The 17,287-nt window shown below is 42.1% G+C and overlaps 1 protein-coding gene across 6 annotated transcripts in view; it reads right to left on the reverse strand.

Moving 5' to 3' along the window:
- Nucleotides 1-17,287, reverse strand: part of DCLK2 (doublecortin like kinase 2) — an 84,819-nt gene that overhangs the window by 17,671 nt on the left and 49,861 nt on the right. For all 6 annotated transcript variants that reach the window (XR_014159880.1, XR_014159881.1, XM_081875304.1 and 3 more), the window contains 5 exons: nucleotides 12,487-12,559; nucleotides 9,180-9,288; nucleotides 5,305-5,362; nucleotides 2,893-3,012; nucleotides 1,568-1,714 (listed from right to left, as the gene is read on the reverse strand). Coding sequence is in view for 4 of the 6 variants with exons in the window: in XM_081875304.1 (XP_081731430.1) it covers nucleotides 1,568-1,714; nucleotides 2,893-3,012; nucleotides 5,305-5,362; nucleotides 9,180-9,288; nucleotides 12,487-12,559 (507 nt within the window). In the remaining 2 variants the exon portion in view is untranslated. The remainder of the gene's footprint in view (nucleotides 1-1,567; nucleotides 1,715-2,892; nucleotides 3,013-5,304; nucleotides 5,363-9,179; nucleotides 9,289-12,486; nucleotides 12,560-17,287) is intronic.

Below are 17,287 nucleotides of genomic sequence, written 5' to 3' on the forward strand. Positions count from 1 at the left end.
TCAGACAAGTGGCTGACATTATATCTAGCAACTAAATGTATTTCAATGATGAGAAATAATTTACATTAAGAAGTATTATGTCATTCCAACCTGCAAATCAATGCCAATCATGGCATCTGTCAAGTAATCTCCTTAGGCTTTCTAAGTGAAAAGTGCATCTGTGCCTATTTATACCTGATTTGATTACTAATGAGAGCTTAAAGTGTCAGATGAGCTTCAACTCACTTAAGTGCCTGATGTCATTGTTATTATTGTAAAGCAGACAGGATCAACAATCGTGAATCACAGCATGTACCTGTAAGTGAGCACTCAGTTCTTGCATGCTGCAGTTTCCACACAGAGAAACAAATCAAGCATAAGCATTAAAATGGTCACATTAAATTTGCTTTAAGTTATTATTAAGGGTATTTTTGTACTGGAAACATTATTAAAGAGATAAAATATTTCACAAAATAGATACTGGTTTTACCACTTTCACTATTCATATATGAAAACTTGCTTACAAAAAAGGTCTGTCTGTCTGTATCTCTCTCTCTCTCTACCTGTATATCTCTCCTAATATCCCTCTCCTGGCAAAACGAAATAGAAATCCCTCATATATGATATAGTCTAATGTCTGGATTTAATGTCAAGTCATTCCTGAGTTTGTTGGAATCACTGCAGTGATTCCATCCCCTAAACATAGCTTTGCTTAGGATGGTTCCAGCTGTGGAAAGAGAAGGGGAGGCATGTCCCCTGATTTCCCTTTCCCTGTGCTGCATCCAGCATTCCCCAACCCCCCAAAGCAGATTTATTTGTTAGAGAACAAGTCCCATTAAAACCAGCTTCCTTTTGAGCAAACCTGCTTAGGACTGCACTGTCAGCTAATTTGCTACTTATTTGCTAAAAAAGCACACCTTATTGAATTTAAAGTAAATACGTGCAATAAATAGCACTTAAGTTTGTTTGTGTTCAAGTCTCACTTTATTACTTCAGCCGTCAGGCAAGAACTAAGCTTTTTTTAAAAAAAACTGCATTTATTAGAAATGCTATCAAATCAAATGTATGTCTTTGTGTAGGGAGATTCACATGGTGCCTTCTGATCTGGTTTCGAATGTTCTTAACGTGTGGGAAGTGGAAGCATTAACACAGATCTTCTCATGTTTTGGATTAGGCTGTTGCAATATGCTGCAGGTGTGGCTTTCTTTGAAGATGACTTGGAAACTTCAATTGGTTCAAAATTAAGCAGCCAGATTATTGGATGGGTTCTGTTTAGATGTTATATAACCAGGGCCGGATTTAGGTTTGATGAGGCCCTAAGCTACTGAAGGTAATGGGGCCCTTAATATGTCCAGCTGTCCTTTGTCAACAACAAATTGTCGCTGTAATATTAACAATGTAATATTTAAACTGAAAAGTATTGTTATAGATTGTTTTCAATATTTTATGAAAGCAGATGGAATTTAGGCACACCGTTATATGTGTTTCTTTACACACACCCCTTTGCTTCTCAGCACTTAACATATAGGTATGACTTTGAATTAACATGGCAAACAGATGGGAGAATAACATGAAACAGATAACATACCAATAGATTTTCTGGCTTGATATCTCTGTGAACGATACTGAGACCATGGAGATATTTCAGTGCACTGGCTAGATTGTAGACCATTGCACTTCCATCACGCTCTGTGTATTTTGTTGAAGACGTGATAGCATCAAAAAGATCTCCTCCCTGTAATGGTCAGGAGGATCAAATAATTTAAACAAAACAAAATCCATCATATTTTATAACTGCTGAAGGAAAATCAGATTTCCCCCCCATTATGCAATGTTGGGGAAATCACAATGGAAGCAATAGGGTGAAAGTTGCACATACCTAAACCTCACCAAAATGAGTGGAACTAGAATGCTCACTGTGTGCTTAACATTGCATTCCTATGCACTCTTGCTGGTAAATGAAATATTGTTAAACTAAGTAGGGCTCACTTCTAAGAAAAGCACCACAGTGCTAAACTACATGCATGATTTTAATGGAGTTTAGGAGCACCTAACTTCATTATATTAGACAGCAAATCCCTTATGCTTGATTATGAATGTTAAAAATCCCTGTGCCATGTTCACTGGGAGATATAAGAACGCCTTTAAAAGAATCAAATCTACAAAAGTCTCGACTGAAGTATAAAATAATGAAATCTTAGCAGACATTTTTCATGGGCATTACATGTGTTGCGGACCTGCCTCATTGGTATAAGTCTCTAAAGTCTGACAATTCTCAACCATTAATTGCAAACAACACAGGTTTGGTTTTTTAAATGTGCTTTCTAGCAGAGGAAAATATTAAGAAAAATAAATTGAACACAAAAATGCTCTTGTTTAACTTTAAAGGGCTACTTCTGCCAAATGTGAAGTGAAATCTGAAAGTAAGTAAGAACTGGATAAAGAAGTCCTACATTTAAAAAAATTGAGGGAGAAAGGAAACCTGCAAATTTATGATGTGGTGGCTGTTTATGATATACATAGGTGGTTACATGCCAATCTAATATTAATTTTAAATTGCAATTTTAAAACAGTGCAGAAACATAACACGATTGCACAGCAAATTTCTACATCTGGATATCCATGATAACTTAGTATGTAAATGCAATGTATATAACAATCATATGTGCCAGAATCAGACTTCAGAAATAATTATCATTTTCACATGTTACAAAATTTGCAGGTTAAGGCACATAGGAACACCAGCTATCACTCTGAACAGGAATTTCAAAAGTGGGCTGGGAACTACTTTAGGATGGGAGAGGAAAGTCCCATGGTGTCACAACATTGTTTTCTGTACCATGACTATTATGCATAGGTAAAGGACCCTGGAACTTTCAGTATCTTAATATTCAGTGATGGAAAGCCTCTCACCTTGACCAACTCCATCACCAGGTAGAGCTCGGTTGCAGTATCCATCTCCTCTATTAGCATGATAATATTGGGATGTTTCACTTGGCGCAGTATTGAGACTTCATTTTCAATCAAGTGTTCCTATTTATTATTGGGAAGAGGAGAGGAAGGGAAAAACAAACCAAGACAAATCTTCCTTGTAACAATGTGGCTTTAAGATATAGTTTTCACATGGGAAAGCAGCTTCCTACAGTGCAGCTTTCCACCACTATTCTTCTCTGCAACATTTACAGTGTAGTTATCGAGATATCTCTAGTGAAGCAACATAGGTATAGGCTCAACGATTTAATAAATCCTTTGTTACCAAGGGCTTCCAAAATGTTCCTCATTAAATTGATTTAAAAATGAAAAACAAGGCATGCCATTTTATTAAATCAGGTAAATCTTTAGACGTTTTCAGTTACAAGAAACCACCTGGGTATGCTCCAGGAAGGCCAGCGACTTTATTTTACAGTTAACCATGGTTGCTGTAACACTCTGGAAGACACCAAAATAACCATTCCTGAAACCTCACCTTTATCACAGTACAAACATTCTAACAACATGCACTTCATGCATTTGTGGAAAACCCTGCGGGAAGTACATGTGAGCATTCTACGACTGATGAACATGAGCAGTGCCTGAAAAATTAGATGCGATTTGTCCTACACCATAAAATACCATGGAACAAATGGCTTTGGGAAGTCAGTTTGCATCAAATCTGTGAAGTTTCGATAATTTTACCCTAACTATTTAGTTACTAAAAACCCACATGCTGAGCGTGCATTTCCTCCTGTGAAGATGTGGCACATTAGACGTGGCTTAAACAGATCGCACCTTTAAAACCCAATATGTGAGAGCATCAAAAGTCTTTCTGGAACAAACATATATGTCTGCTCCAAACAACCGTGTGCTGGAGAAAAGAAAAACAAAATATGAATGGGTTTTTAAAACATGGTTTATAGTTATAAACCTTAAAAAAATAAATCAGATCAACTGAGAAAATGAGGGGATTTATTATAATTAGTTAAATTAACTGTGTATCAGGAGGAATATAAGAAATATCAAATAATTTGTGAAATTTAGAGACTAGTGATATTTAAAGTGTTACCTATTAATTAAATTTACTGTGCATGGTGCCGCTGATTTAGTGAACTATTGTTTAAGTAGTTACTGACAATTAGTAGGAAGCTTTTGAAGATAGCTTCATCAGTATTTTTGTCTGTGATTATTGGGATGGTTGTGATTTATTGTTCTTCCTCCCCTCTGGAAAAGCTTCAAGAAGTTTGGAAGCTTCTGGAACCAAACAAACGGTTGTTAGTCTTAACTATGCTGAAGAAGAGATGCGCCTTTCAGCAAATATTTTCACCTCCATGAAAATATCAAAGGCTCTTGGTTCTAACTACCCTCAGTAAAGTCTCTTCACATATGAACATTTCTTCCCCATGCATCACTGAGGCTGTGCTTAGAATTATCATCTTACATTAAGTTCAGGGTCTTTTCTGTCGTAGCCCCATATCTTTGGAATGTCCTCTCATGAAAGGCAGCATGACATCCTTCCTGTTATGCTTTCGTTATGACTTCAAAGTTTGGACTGTTTAAGCATTCTCAACTGTGTGTGTTTTATTCTGAAATTTGTTGTTTTACATTGTTTATGGTTTTTAATATACTGTGGTTACCATCTGGAGATTTACACTGCAGCTTGGTATACATTATTTTTAAATACATAAAACAAAGAACACTGATAAAACATCTGTTTTCTTAAAATAGGACTGATTTAAAAAGCTGGACTGGTATGTAAAAATCTCTTATTGTGGTCTGTAAGGTGCATAACAGTGCAACTCTTTAAAGGCAAATTCTGGAAACACCTTTACTCCAAAATACTTACCTTCATTCTCAAGACTCTGAAGCAAAATATATCCATATATTTAATGCATTTTCTTTATATAGAACATAAACTTCAATCCCTTTGAAGCAGCACTTTAGAATTTCCCACTGTTGTCCTAGTGATGCTGGTTTGGACCCAAACACACATCCATTATTTTGTCTTTGTTAAATTAATGATGCAGATGAGACACATTTTCTGCTGACTTACAAATAATAAATTCACGAGCAATGTAAATGCTATCTTGATGAATGTTTTGTTACATCTGACTAAGCATAATTTTTGTGAATATCGATGCAGCTCTACAAAATTAATATACATACATGGTTGGCGGGATTTGCCCAGATGAATTGTAAATTTAAATACTTTTTGTAAGCGAAGCCAAATTTGACAAATTAACTATCTGTGAGTTTAAAACTCTATAATTCTGCCTTTACTTGAAATCAGGTAAGATTACTATGGAAGCATCTCCCCACCTTATAATGCTATAGCTCTATATTCTCTCATACCTTTCCACAACATTTTCCTTTGTCTATAATCTTCAGTGCATACTCCTTCCCAGTAGACCTATAAAGAGCAAAACAAAAGAGGAATATCAGGCAGAAATGCAAGGATTTATTCAACATGTGGGTTTTTTGTCTGAATGTACAGTGATGATAAAATTGCTTTCATCAATGTGAACAGATGACAGAAAGAAGGTATATCTGCTTTTATTTTGCTTCTCAGCAAGTCATGTCTGCTGTTGCCTTGACTACCAAACGCAGGCTTTCTACTATGATTTTCTCAAGTGTGACCTAATGTGTCGCATTTTGTCCCTGATTTAATGTTAGATGTTCTGTACCTTTCATTCAGCTCTTTTTAACTGGCAGTCATGTGGCAATTTTTACAGGATTGGTATTTCAAAGTCTCAGGGTTAGAAAGGTTCATTTTAACTTTTTTTTTATTGAACAAAATTAGATCAGCTATTCTGTAGTATAAAATTTATTGGACCACAAAAATCATTTGAAGACAACCTATAGGAGAAATATTCTGTGGCCATCCTACCAATTTCTGTGAAATTTTGTTTTAAAGAAGTCTGCTGCCTCCGTTCTAAATATCATGTCCTGAAAACTACAATGGATAGTTATTTCCACTTATGTTTAAGTGCTGCAGGCTTAAGAGGTGAAAGCATTTTAAATCTAGTATTATAGGACTTTAGCAAAAGAATAATATTAAAAATATTTTATGGTATATGGCTTTCAAAATGGTTGCAAAAGTGACCGTTAAAAAGATCAGACAGAATGAAAGACGTGGACATTATGGTTCTCAGTATATGTAGTATTATCTCATCAACATGAAACCTCATTTGCAGGCATGCTCAAATGAAAATGACTCAATGGTTGGTAATTACTTTTACTACAAACTCACTGAGAATGCAATTCACCACACACTCCATTTTTAAAGGTTTCCGTTGAGGATGTTTTTTTGTTTGTTTTAAAGGGCACACTTAATAAAGTAATTAGCACATGAGAGAACTTGCACATCCATTGAAAAGCAAGGTTTTGCGGCAACTCTTTGCCGGGAATACAGAAGATTACACTGGTCTGCACCTATGTAATGTGTGAAATGGCTCATACAGTACAGCTGTAGCACACACCCCATTCCTTCCTACTGTATAAGACTTCTTGACAGCAGCAGGATTTAAAAATAAATAAATACTGTCCATAGTGTCCAGTTAGTATGAGCAGCTACAGCAGTAATAATGGTGAAGATCTTTTGCTTCAGGTATAATCAATTCATGCTATGCAAGCATATAGCATTGGAACTGCATTTAGTAAGGATGGTTATTATGGAATAATACAGTGCAGCAAAGCATCCCTGGTGTGAAAGCATAGCTGCGTCTGCTAAGTTGTCATAGTTACAACTGGATACAGATGAGGACAAAAGGGAGGTTGCAGTATCTGACTGAGCAGTATTTGGAGAAGGGAGTACAGTGGGCTGTATCCAGAAGTGTGCAAACAGAATAAATAGAATGATTGGTCTTACCTGAAGTGTAGATTTGGGAGTAGGGATGCTGGAGCCAATGGGATACGACATAGCTCATTGGCTCCAGCATCCCACGAGGTAAATTATGGTAGTGGCAGTGTTCTGTGAACTGCTGAACTAGTGGAAGACTTTGTGTAAGATAGTATTAGCACAGGTACATAGCTTGAGACGTTGTACAAGGCCTTGCTGAAGAGATTGTGCAACACTTTGTGCTCGTGGAAGCTTTGTGCTAAAGTTCTCTTTTCACATGAGAAGCTCTTGCAACACTGGCAGAGTTCTCCCACTCATGAAAGCCACTTCCAGAATAACCCTATACTTTTAAAGCTGCCCTTTACTTTTAAACTGGAAGATTTTTCAGTAACAGAGCCAGTTATTATTGAATACTTGGACAATTATGCAGAAGAATTATGAATTGTAGTAGCCTATAAAAACAATATTCCATTGAAAAGTAGGGCCCATTCACATGACTGAAGAACAGTACTCTAGCCACTGTTGCCTTCTATGACTTGGGGGGTGACTGTCTGAAGTGGGGAGTCTCCCGTACTTGTAGAGTAACTGGACAGAGTTCACGGCAACTCCTAACACTGGATGCATGAATAGTAACTTGATTATATATATTACTATCATTCATGAATACTTTTCCATTTGGTGTGAGCGCCTCTTTTTTATACAGGGGCTCTCCTCAAAGAGGCAACAATACAAATTGTGCCATTTCAGGTGCATAGCCTGTGCATTATATGGTACCCAACCAAAATAGAAACCCTCCTCCTTGGAAGTCTCTAGGTTCCATGTCCAAGCCTTCTGCCTTGATAGGGTCTAGACCTGATAAAAACTTAGTATTCTGTCTTTTCACTGTTTGTAATTATCACTCAATTACTTTCCCGATTTCTGGCAGGGAAAGTTTCCATTTCCATTAGTATGTAAGTTTTTCAAGCTGTATACTGCTTAGATTTATCATCCTGCCTGAAGGGTTTTTGGATCTGCAGAAAGCAAGAGAAATATCGTAAAAGCTCCAGGGGCATTTGCTTTTTAAAGCTGGCTTGGGAAACATAGCAAGGTTTACATAAGCACACTGTATTGAGTGAAGGATTTTGAGAAAAAGTTGCTTAATATTTTTGTAAGTGAAGAAGTCGTAAGGGATTTGATTATATTAGCTTGGAATGCTGGTGTTTTGCTTTGTTTGGGGTTTTTTGACAGGGGAAAGGAACTATGAAAAATATTTAAGGGTGAACTCAAAATAGCCTCCTGAGAATTTCCAATAAATACATAAATAAGTACTTAATACATTTACATTAAAATGTGTGCAGGGCCATAAGGACTGACTGAATTGCTGGACTAAATTTATTTTCCTTATTTCCAGATTACGTGGGCTTATTTCCTTGGCCTCTGCTTCCCCCATTTGAACTTTTAAACTTCCCTTGCTTCCTCTTTTCCTACTCCCATCACAGCTGGCCCTGCCTCATCTTCCTCCATATTTCCATCCCTAAACCATCTGCTAGATCCATTCCTCCTTCACATGCCCGCTTTGCTAAATCTCCCTTTTCAGACACCTGTCTCCTTTGGCTTGGTCTCCTAAGATTGCTTACTTAAGGAACTTCATGGAAGGGAAGTCTCCCATCGCCTCACCACCATGTTCCCAAATCTCACCCCTCCATATTGTTCAAGGGCCTCTCCGATTCTCAAAAGAGAGGTTTTGAGAGTTACCTACATGTGGCTGCATAGGGGAGGACTGGATGCTGCACTTTTGTTCAGTGAACTTTTTAAAGTTAGCATCCAAACCTATATTTCCATATAGATTTCCACTAGAATGTATGTATGGAAACATGATCTAGAGCAGGAGTGGTTAACTTGTGGCCTTCTCAATGTTGCTGGCCTCCAATTCCCATCAGCCCTAGCCTCAGGAATAATGGAAATGGGCATCAAAGAAAAACTTGATCAGACACCTCTGGTCTACATTTAGATGAATGCATGGATAATGAATGCATTTCCTTTTTCATTGGCTCGGCTTTTTCTTATGCTTGACAAAAACTTGTGGAGCAATTTTTAAAATATGTATTTCCCAAGACCTTCATGTTTGTTTAATTTGATATCCAACACACCAGGGTTTGCTTACTTATGGTTATTAGTTATCCTTTTCACCCAGTGTAATAGCTGATGAAGTGGACATCAGGCAGAGGTGTCAAACATATGGAATAGATAGATACCTACACGAACTCTTGCATTTTACAACAAATGATTTACCAAAAGACACCTGGTTGTCTGTGAAATACAACAATTTTCTCATATATGCTCAGTGCACAGTGGAGGGGAAAGCTGCAGCTAAGTAAAAAATGAATAGCTGGGCAATTTTCTTGCTCACCGTTCTATGCACTCCTTTACCACAGCAAAATTACCATCTCCAATCACCTTTCCCACTTTGTATTTCTCAAGAATAGTTGATGTCCCTGAGCATTTGTTTCCATTCAAACCTGCAAGATGTAAAGGGCAAAAAGTAAGCTAAACATGGATGTGAGCAATATGGGTTGTCCCTTACTGACCTTAACCCTACAGTAGGGCTATATCTTAAGCTGCAAAATCGTTTTTTAAAACAGTTATTTTAAGTATCTGTCCCTTCACATTTGCATCTAAAGCAAAAAGAAATAGCTGGCAAGGCTTAATCCAAGCTATATGACCTTGCTGTGCAAATCAGAGGGTAACCATCCGAACATATTTTTCATGTAAGATTTTGTTTTTACATATTCCAAAAGGCAACAACATTTCCACGTAAGGATCAACACCCAGCTACCATTTCATTTAGTTCTGTTGTTCAACAAACCACATTGTTTCAGCTTCTGTTGCAGAGCTTTTAAGTGGCACAAATATTACAGGGTTCTGGTGAGACTGAACAATAAAATAATTTTATAATATACATGAAATATTGCATTATTACTTCCAGTCACCTGCATCACCCTAATCTAGGTGAGAATTCGTTCATGACTATTTCTGTCACAGGGAAATTACTCAGCAGAGATAGGATGTGTATCTATCATTCTCCACATTCTCAGGCTAGGATACAATTTAGCATTAACACATAATCACAAGACAGAGAAACCAGTAGGAGAACACTTCAATCTCCCAGGACATTCTATACAAGATCTCAAAGTAGCTGTTCTATTACAAAGGAATTTCAGAAATAGACTGGAAAGAGAAGCTGCTGAATTGCAACTTATTACCAAACTTAAAACCATGGAGAGACCTGGTCTGAACAAAGACATTGGATTCTTATCTCATTATACATGACAAAGCCATTTTTCACCTTCTCACCCCTTGCTTTTTCCTGTAAGACCTATTGCAGTCGTTAAGAGTCGTCAACAGGCTCATCACAGCTATCTGCCAATCACCCATTCCCACCACCCTTCTGAGTAATACCCCTCCCCACCTTCTCACTATATAGAAGGGTCTGGTGACTTCTGTTTCAGTGTATCTGAAGAAGTGTGCATGCACACGAAAGCTCATACCAAGAACTAACTTAGTTGGTCTTTAAGGTGCTACTGGAAGGAATTTTTTTATTTTGTTTTGACTATGGCAGACCAACACGGCTACCTATCTGTAACTAACACATAATACCTGTAAATGCTGCCTAAATTTTACAAATATGTACCTTTATCTTAAGGTGTGTTTACCGAAAGTGAAATATTCTAAATTGGTTTTTATGTAAATGAAGGCTAACATTTTGTGTATCCATTGCAAATCAAGTACAATATAAACATTAAAACAAAAACTCAGAATACCATGAGATGTTTGGTGAGGAGGTTAAGATACCGTATTTTTCGCCCTATAGGACACACTTTTCCCCCTCCAAAAATGAAGGGGAAATGTGTGTGAGTCCTATGGGGTGAATGCAGCCTTTCGCTGAAGCCTGGAGAGTGAGAGGGGTCGGTGCGCACCGACCCCTCTCGCTCTCCAGGCTTCAGGAAGCTATCCGCAAGCCTTGCAAGCCCGGTGGGAGTTCCCGCGGGCTCGCAAGGCTTGCGGGCAGCAGCCTGCAGCCCACAAGCTTGGGGGACAGAGGGGAGGCACAGCGCGTCTTCCCACTGTTCCCCGACCTGGTTTGGAGGCTGGCACTGGGGAGAAGCGCGCTTCTCCCCAGCGCCAGCCCCACAAGCTTGGGGGACAGCGGGGAGGTGCAGCGCCACCATGCCGTTGTTCCCCAACCTGGTTTGGATTCCCCGACCTGGTTTTGGGGGGGAAATAAAGGGGGGGGGAAATTCCCTTTATTTCCCTCCCAAAAAACTAGGTGCGTCCTATGGGCTGGTGCGCCCTATCAGACGAAAAATACGGTAATTTAAATTTTCCCTTTCAAAATGGCCAGCACGTCTCCATTTAATCTTTAACTGATAAATTGCCCTGTGTGATGCAACTCTTCTGCCAGATCAATTTGGAACAGTTCTCCTGTGTATAGTTAATAATTGGTGGTGTTTAAAATATCTCTCTCTCAATTAATGAGAAAATGGTTTCAATTCAGAAAAACAAAATTCACATGGAAATAAAACATATTAAGTGAAATTCTCATGGATGAGGTTCAGGGTATTTGGTCATGCTTATCTTTCTTTTGTGGTAGCCAAGAAGTCTTGTGGGTGTCCTTTCTTTTATTTATTCTACAAATCATGTCATGCCATCCAACATTTATCTGATAAAAATAGGGACATCCCATTCCATAATGATAATGATATTTATACCCTACACATCCTATTGGGTTGCCCCAGCCATTCTGGGCAGCTTCCAACATATATAAAAACATAATAAAACATTAAACATTAAGAAAGCTTCCCTATACAGAATTTCAGACAGCTTGGGAGTCGAATAACTCCATATTCACCAACATTTCTCCAATGAAAATAGGGAAAGGAAAAGCAGGACATTCTGGGATCAAATCAGAAACTAAGACAGCTTTTCTAAATCAAGGACATCCCTGGAAAATAGGGACACTTGGAGGGTCTGTCATCTCATCAGTTGTCTGGCTTCTGCAGACTTCCTAGGTGCCCAAGTTTCAACTGAAGACTAGGGGAAGACATTATGAAGTAACTATTTCAATATTTTGAGTTTTTTAAGATCAGGAAGTGTAGACAGGGGGAGGTTGCAGAGTGCTAGAGCAATGTTTACTGGAAAGAAAAGGCATGCCTTGGATGCCTCACAATCATAAGGTAAGCTCAAAATTCTGTAACCACTAACATTCTACATAAATCCTTAAGTGGCCTGAGAATGCTGCAGAAAAATGGAGGCCCATTTCAGAGGGGTAGAAATCTTCTGAGCAAGAGAAGGCAAATTTTGGCCCAGCGCTATCAGCAAACCATTCAGTACCTGGTGACATATATTAAATACAAACCCAATCCTATCTCAAAGTCTGCTATGTTTCTTTTCATTGCCACTGGCATGTGAAGGGGTGGTCAATGTCAAGAAACCTTAGAGGAAAAAGCTCTAATGAGTCGAATGAATGAATGAACGAATAGCCTCACCTCTATGGATCATCTTTGGCCTAATAGGAAAGTCCAAAGTAATACCAATACAATAGCATGAACAAGCATATTACCAAAATAGAAAATAATAGTGATTTATTTTTCTAGACTGAAATATTTTCTCCAATACAGTCATTTAACATAAAAGAACTTGAAAATACACATTCTTACTTTCAGGGCTCAGGCAGGGAGATAGTTCAGGCACACCATTCACATTGCAAGTTGACCCACAATGTGGTGGAATCTGTGAAAAAATGTGAGAGTTTATACTTCAGCAGTTCAATATGCTTCTGAATAATTACATTAGGAACAAAAACATCCAACAGCCTTTTGTGCTATAAATTAATATTACACAATCATCTGTTAAAAGCCAAACACAATTTTACTAATATTTCCAATGGCCAAAACATACAACCTCTGTAAAGTAGCTGGTTGGGTTTTTTTAATGACATGTTGCATTCAAAGCAGACTACGCAAACTCCACTTTCCCTGCACTATACAACACCAGCAGTATTTGCTTTGTGCCAAGTCTCTAATACCCTGTAACTAGATATGTGTTCTCTCTAAAAGCACCTGAAAGTAGTTGATTCCTTCTCACTTCTAATTGATTCCTTCTTATGATCCATTTAGCAACAACAGAGTGTAAAGGGATGCACATGAGGTAACTGAATGCTTCCCAAGAGATTGTCTTCCTTTTCATTTCTAACCAGAATGTCACCTGCCTATCCAGAGAATCCAAAAGAAGAGCTGAAAACAAGAACAAACCATCTTTAATAATAATAATAATAATAATAAATTTTATTTATATCCCGCCCTCCCCAGCCGAAGCCGGGCTCAGGGCGGCTAACAACAATCAACAATCAAACAATCAAATATTCACACATTCTAAAAATATTACATTATAAAAATCAATTAAAATCAAATTAATGGCAACTAATTAAGCAAGATTCTAAGCAGGTTGCCAGAGGAGGGAGTCAGGCTGCGCCCTGACCAAAGGCCTGGTGGAACAACTCTGTCTTGCAGGCCCTGCGGAAGGATGTCAGGTCCCGCAGGGCCCTAGTCTCTTGTGACAGAGCGTTCCACCAGATTGGAGCCGCAGCCGAGAAGGCCCTGGCTCTAGTTGAGGCCAGCCTAACCTCTCTGAGGCCTGGGACCTTGAGGATGTTATTATTTGCAGACCATAGGTTTCTCTGTGGGGCATACCAGGAGAGGCGGTCCCGTAGGTACGAGGGTCCTAGGCCGTATAGGGCTTTAAAGGTTAAAACCAGCACCTTAAACCTGATCCTGTACTCCACCGGGAGCCAGTGCAGCTGGTATAGTACCGGTTGAATGTGATCTCGCAGCGAAGACCCCATAAGGAGTCTCGCCGCGGCATTCTGCACCCGCTGGAGTTTCTGGGTCAGTCTTAAGGGCAGCCCCACGTAGAGCGAGTTACAATAATCCAGTCTGGAGGTGACCGTCGCATGGATCACAGTGGCTAGGTCAGGGCGAGAGAGATAAGGGGCCAACTGCTTAGCTTGGCGGAGATGAAAAAATGCCGCCTTTGTTATAGCTGTAATCTGCGCCTCCATAGAGAGGGAGGTATCGAAGATTACACCCAAACTCTTAACGGACGGTGCTGGCACTAGTTGCACCCCCGCAAGAGATGGGAGTTGCCCCCTCAATCCCATATCATCCCGCCCCAGCCAGAGGACCTCTGTCTTCGAAGGATTTAACTTCAACCGGCTCCCACGTAACCATCCAGCCACAGCTTCCAGACATCTCGCCAGTGTATCGGGGGCCGAGTCAGGATGGCCATCCATCAACAGATAGAGTTGGGTGTCATCGGCATACTGATGGCAACCCAGCCCAAAACTCCGGACAAGCTGGGCGAGGGGGCGCATAAAGATGTTAAAAAGCATCGGGGAGAGAATCGCACCCTGAGGCACTCCACACACCAAGGAGTGGCGCGATGACAATTCCCCCCCGAGCGCCACCCTCTGTCCCCGACCAGAGAGAAACGAGCGCAGCCATTGAAGGACTGTGCCCTGGATCCCCACGTCGGCAAGGCGGTGGTCCAGGAGTTCATGATCGACCATGTCGAAGGCTGCTGACAGATCTAGAAGAATCAGCAGCCCCGACCCGCCTCGATCCAGCTGCCTACGGAGATCATCTGTTAGGGCGACCAGAGCCGTCTCGGTCCCATGGCCAGCACGGAAGCCGGACTGGAATGGATCCAGAGCAGATGTTTCATCCAGAAACCTACCAAGCTGTTCAGCAACCGCTCTCTCAATCACCTTACCCAGGAATGGAAGATTCGAAACCGGGCGGTAATTGGATAGATCTAAGGGATCTAATGATGTTTTCTTTAAGAGCGGACGCACCACTGCCTCCTTCAGTTCCCCTGGGAATATCCCGGTGCCAAGGGACAAATTGATGATATCCCCCAGGGGGGCCCGCACCTCGTCTGGACACGCTCTAATCAGCCATGACGGGCACGGGTCAAGAGGACAGGTGGTGGGCTTTCCAGCTTGGAGGAGTCTGTCCACATCGGCTGGAGATATCCGGTCAAAATGGTCCAATACTGAACCCGAGGACAGTCGAGGGGCCTCCAGTTCCTTTATTGTATCCAAATTGGCAGGGAGGTCATGGCGGAGCAACAGGACCTTCTCCGCAAAAAAGCTCGCAAATGCCTCACAGCTGTGTGTCAGATTGTTATTTAAATTTGGCTGTCCTTCAAGGGACGTTAAAGACCGAATTATACTAAATAATTGCGCCGGGCGAGAGCTAGCGGATGCAATGGAGGCCGAGAAGTAAGACTTCTTAGCGGCCTTCACAGCCATCTCATAGGTTTTCATAAAAACCCTATAAGATGTTCTTGAGGCTCCGTCACGGGCACCCCGCCATACTCGCTCTAGCCGTCTGAGGTCCCGCTTCATTTTCCGAAGCTCCTCGGTAAACCAGGGAGCCCGGTTTCTGCGGGGTCGCAGAGGGCGCTTAGGTGCGATCTCATCGATGGCTGCCAGGAGCTGGGTATTCCAGCCCTCAACAAGCTCAGTCAATGAGTCGCCAGGGAGAGCAAGGTCCCGCAAGGCTTGACGGAATCTATCAGGGTCCATCAGCCTCTGCGGGCGAGCCCAAATCGGCTCGCCACCTAAGCAGGGTGGGGGTGGAAAGTCAATCCTGGCTTTCAGAGCATAGTGATCAGACCATGGCACCTTCATCGAAGGAGACATGATCACATCTATACCGGCACCAAAGATCAAATCCAGCGTGTGGCCTGCTTGATGTGTGGGGCCCGAAACAAACTGGGAGAGCCCTAGTGTCGCCATGGAAGACACCAGGTCCAGAGCCTGTGAGGAGGGAGCGGCATCAGCATGGAAGTTGAAGTCTCCCAATACCAATAGGTTAGGGAACTCCAAGGCCCAGCCGGCCACCGCCTCCAGCAGGCCTGACAGGGTGGCTGCTGGTGCGCTAGGTGGCCGGTACACCAGCCAGACAGCCAAGCTCTCCTCGGAGCCCCACACTAGGCCAACACATTCAATGCCGGGGATCGATGGCGATGGTAGAGCCCTGAAAGAACAATCTTCCCGGATTAATAATGCCACCCCTCCCCCCCGGCCCACAGTCCGTGACTGGTGGAGGACAGAGAAACCCGGGGGCGCCATCTCTCGTAAGGTAACTGTTACCCCTTCGCGCACCCAGGTCTCCGTCACACAAGCCAGGTCGACCCCCTGCGAGGTAAAGAAATCTCGCAGGGTGGCGGTTTTGTTGCCTATAGACCTGGCATTGCACAACACCAGTGAAGGAGGTGAGTAATCCTTGCTCACCCTACCCTCGTCTCTTGGGATGGGGCGCAGATTGGAAGGGGTACGAGCATATCCGTATCTCGATCCCCTTCGCTTATAACATCTGCCCCCACCGCCATACCTCCCTCGCCCCTCCACGGTAGCAATCCCAAGCCTCATAGTAACCTCCATTTACAAAATAGAAAAACAAAACAACCAAAAAACAATTGTGCCCAAACAAAAACCGATCCCCACCCCACTCAATATCCCACCCCAAAACAGAACAAGATAGAACGAAACAAGAATACATAGATAAAACCCACCATTCATGGTGGTACAACAAAATAAGCAATAAAAACACGTTTAAAACACATTAAAATATATAAAACATCTTTAGCATTTGCTGCAGCAGCACCGTCCTTATCAGGAAGGTGAGCCTGGGCCCCACCCCCTAGGCCAGATGGAATTAGCCTGAGGAGGGAGAGGCCTTACACTCCAAGCACTCACGATGCAGCAGCAGCAATGTCCCTGGCCTCAGTGAGGCCTCTTAAAGCCGTGGCGAAGGTGAGCCTGGGCCTCGCCCCCTAGGCCAGATGGAGTTGGCCTGAGGAGGGAGAGGCCTTACACTCCAAGCACTCACGATGCAGCAGCAGCAATGTCCCTGGCCTCAGTGAGGCCTCTTAAAGCCGTGGCGAAGGTGAGCCTGGGCCCCGCCCCCTAGGCCAGATGGAGTTAGCCTAAGGAGGGAGAGGGAGAGGCCTTACACTCCAAGCACTCACGATGCAGCAGCAGCAATGTCCCTGGCCTCAGTGAGGCCTCTTAAAGCCGTGGCGAAGGTGAGCCTGGGCCTCGCCCCCTAGGCCAGATGGAGTTGGCCTGAGGAGGGAGAGGCCTTACACTCCAAGCACTCACGATGCAGCAGCAGCAATGTCCCTGGCCTCAGTGAGGCCTCTTAAAGCCGTGGCGAAGGTGAGCCTGGGCCCCGCCCCCTAGGCCAGATGGAGTTAGCCTAAGGAGGGAGAGGGAGAGGCCTTACACTCCAAGCACTCACGATGCAGCAGCAGCAATGTCCCTGGCCTCAGTGAGGCCTCTTAAAGCCGTGGCGAAGGTGAGCCTGGGCCTCGCCCCCTAGGCCAGATGGAGTTGGCCTGAGGAGGGAGAGGCCTTACACTCCAAGCACTCACGATGCAGCAGCAGCAATGTCC

Source organism: Podarcis erhardii, assembly GCF_964252035.2.
Source record: "Podarcis erhardii genome assembly, chromosome: 9".
Taxonomy (NCBI): domain Eukaryota; kingdom Metazoa; phylum Chordata; class Lepidosauria; order Squamata; family Lacertidae; genus Podarcis; species Podarcis erhardii.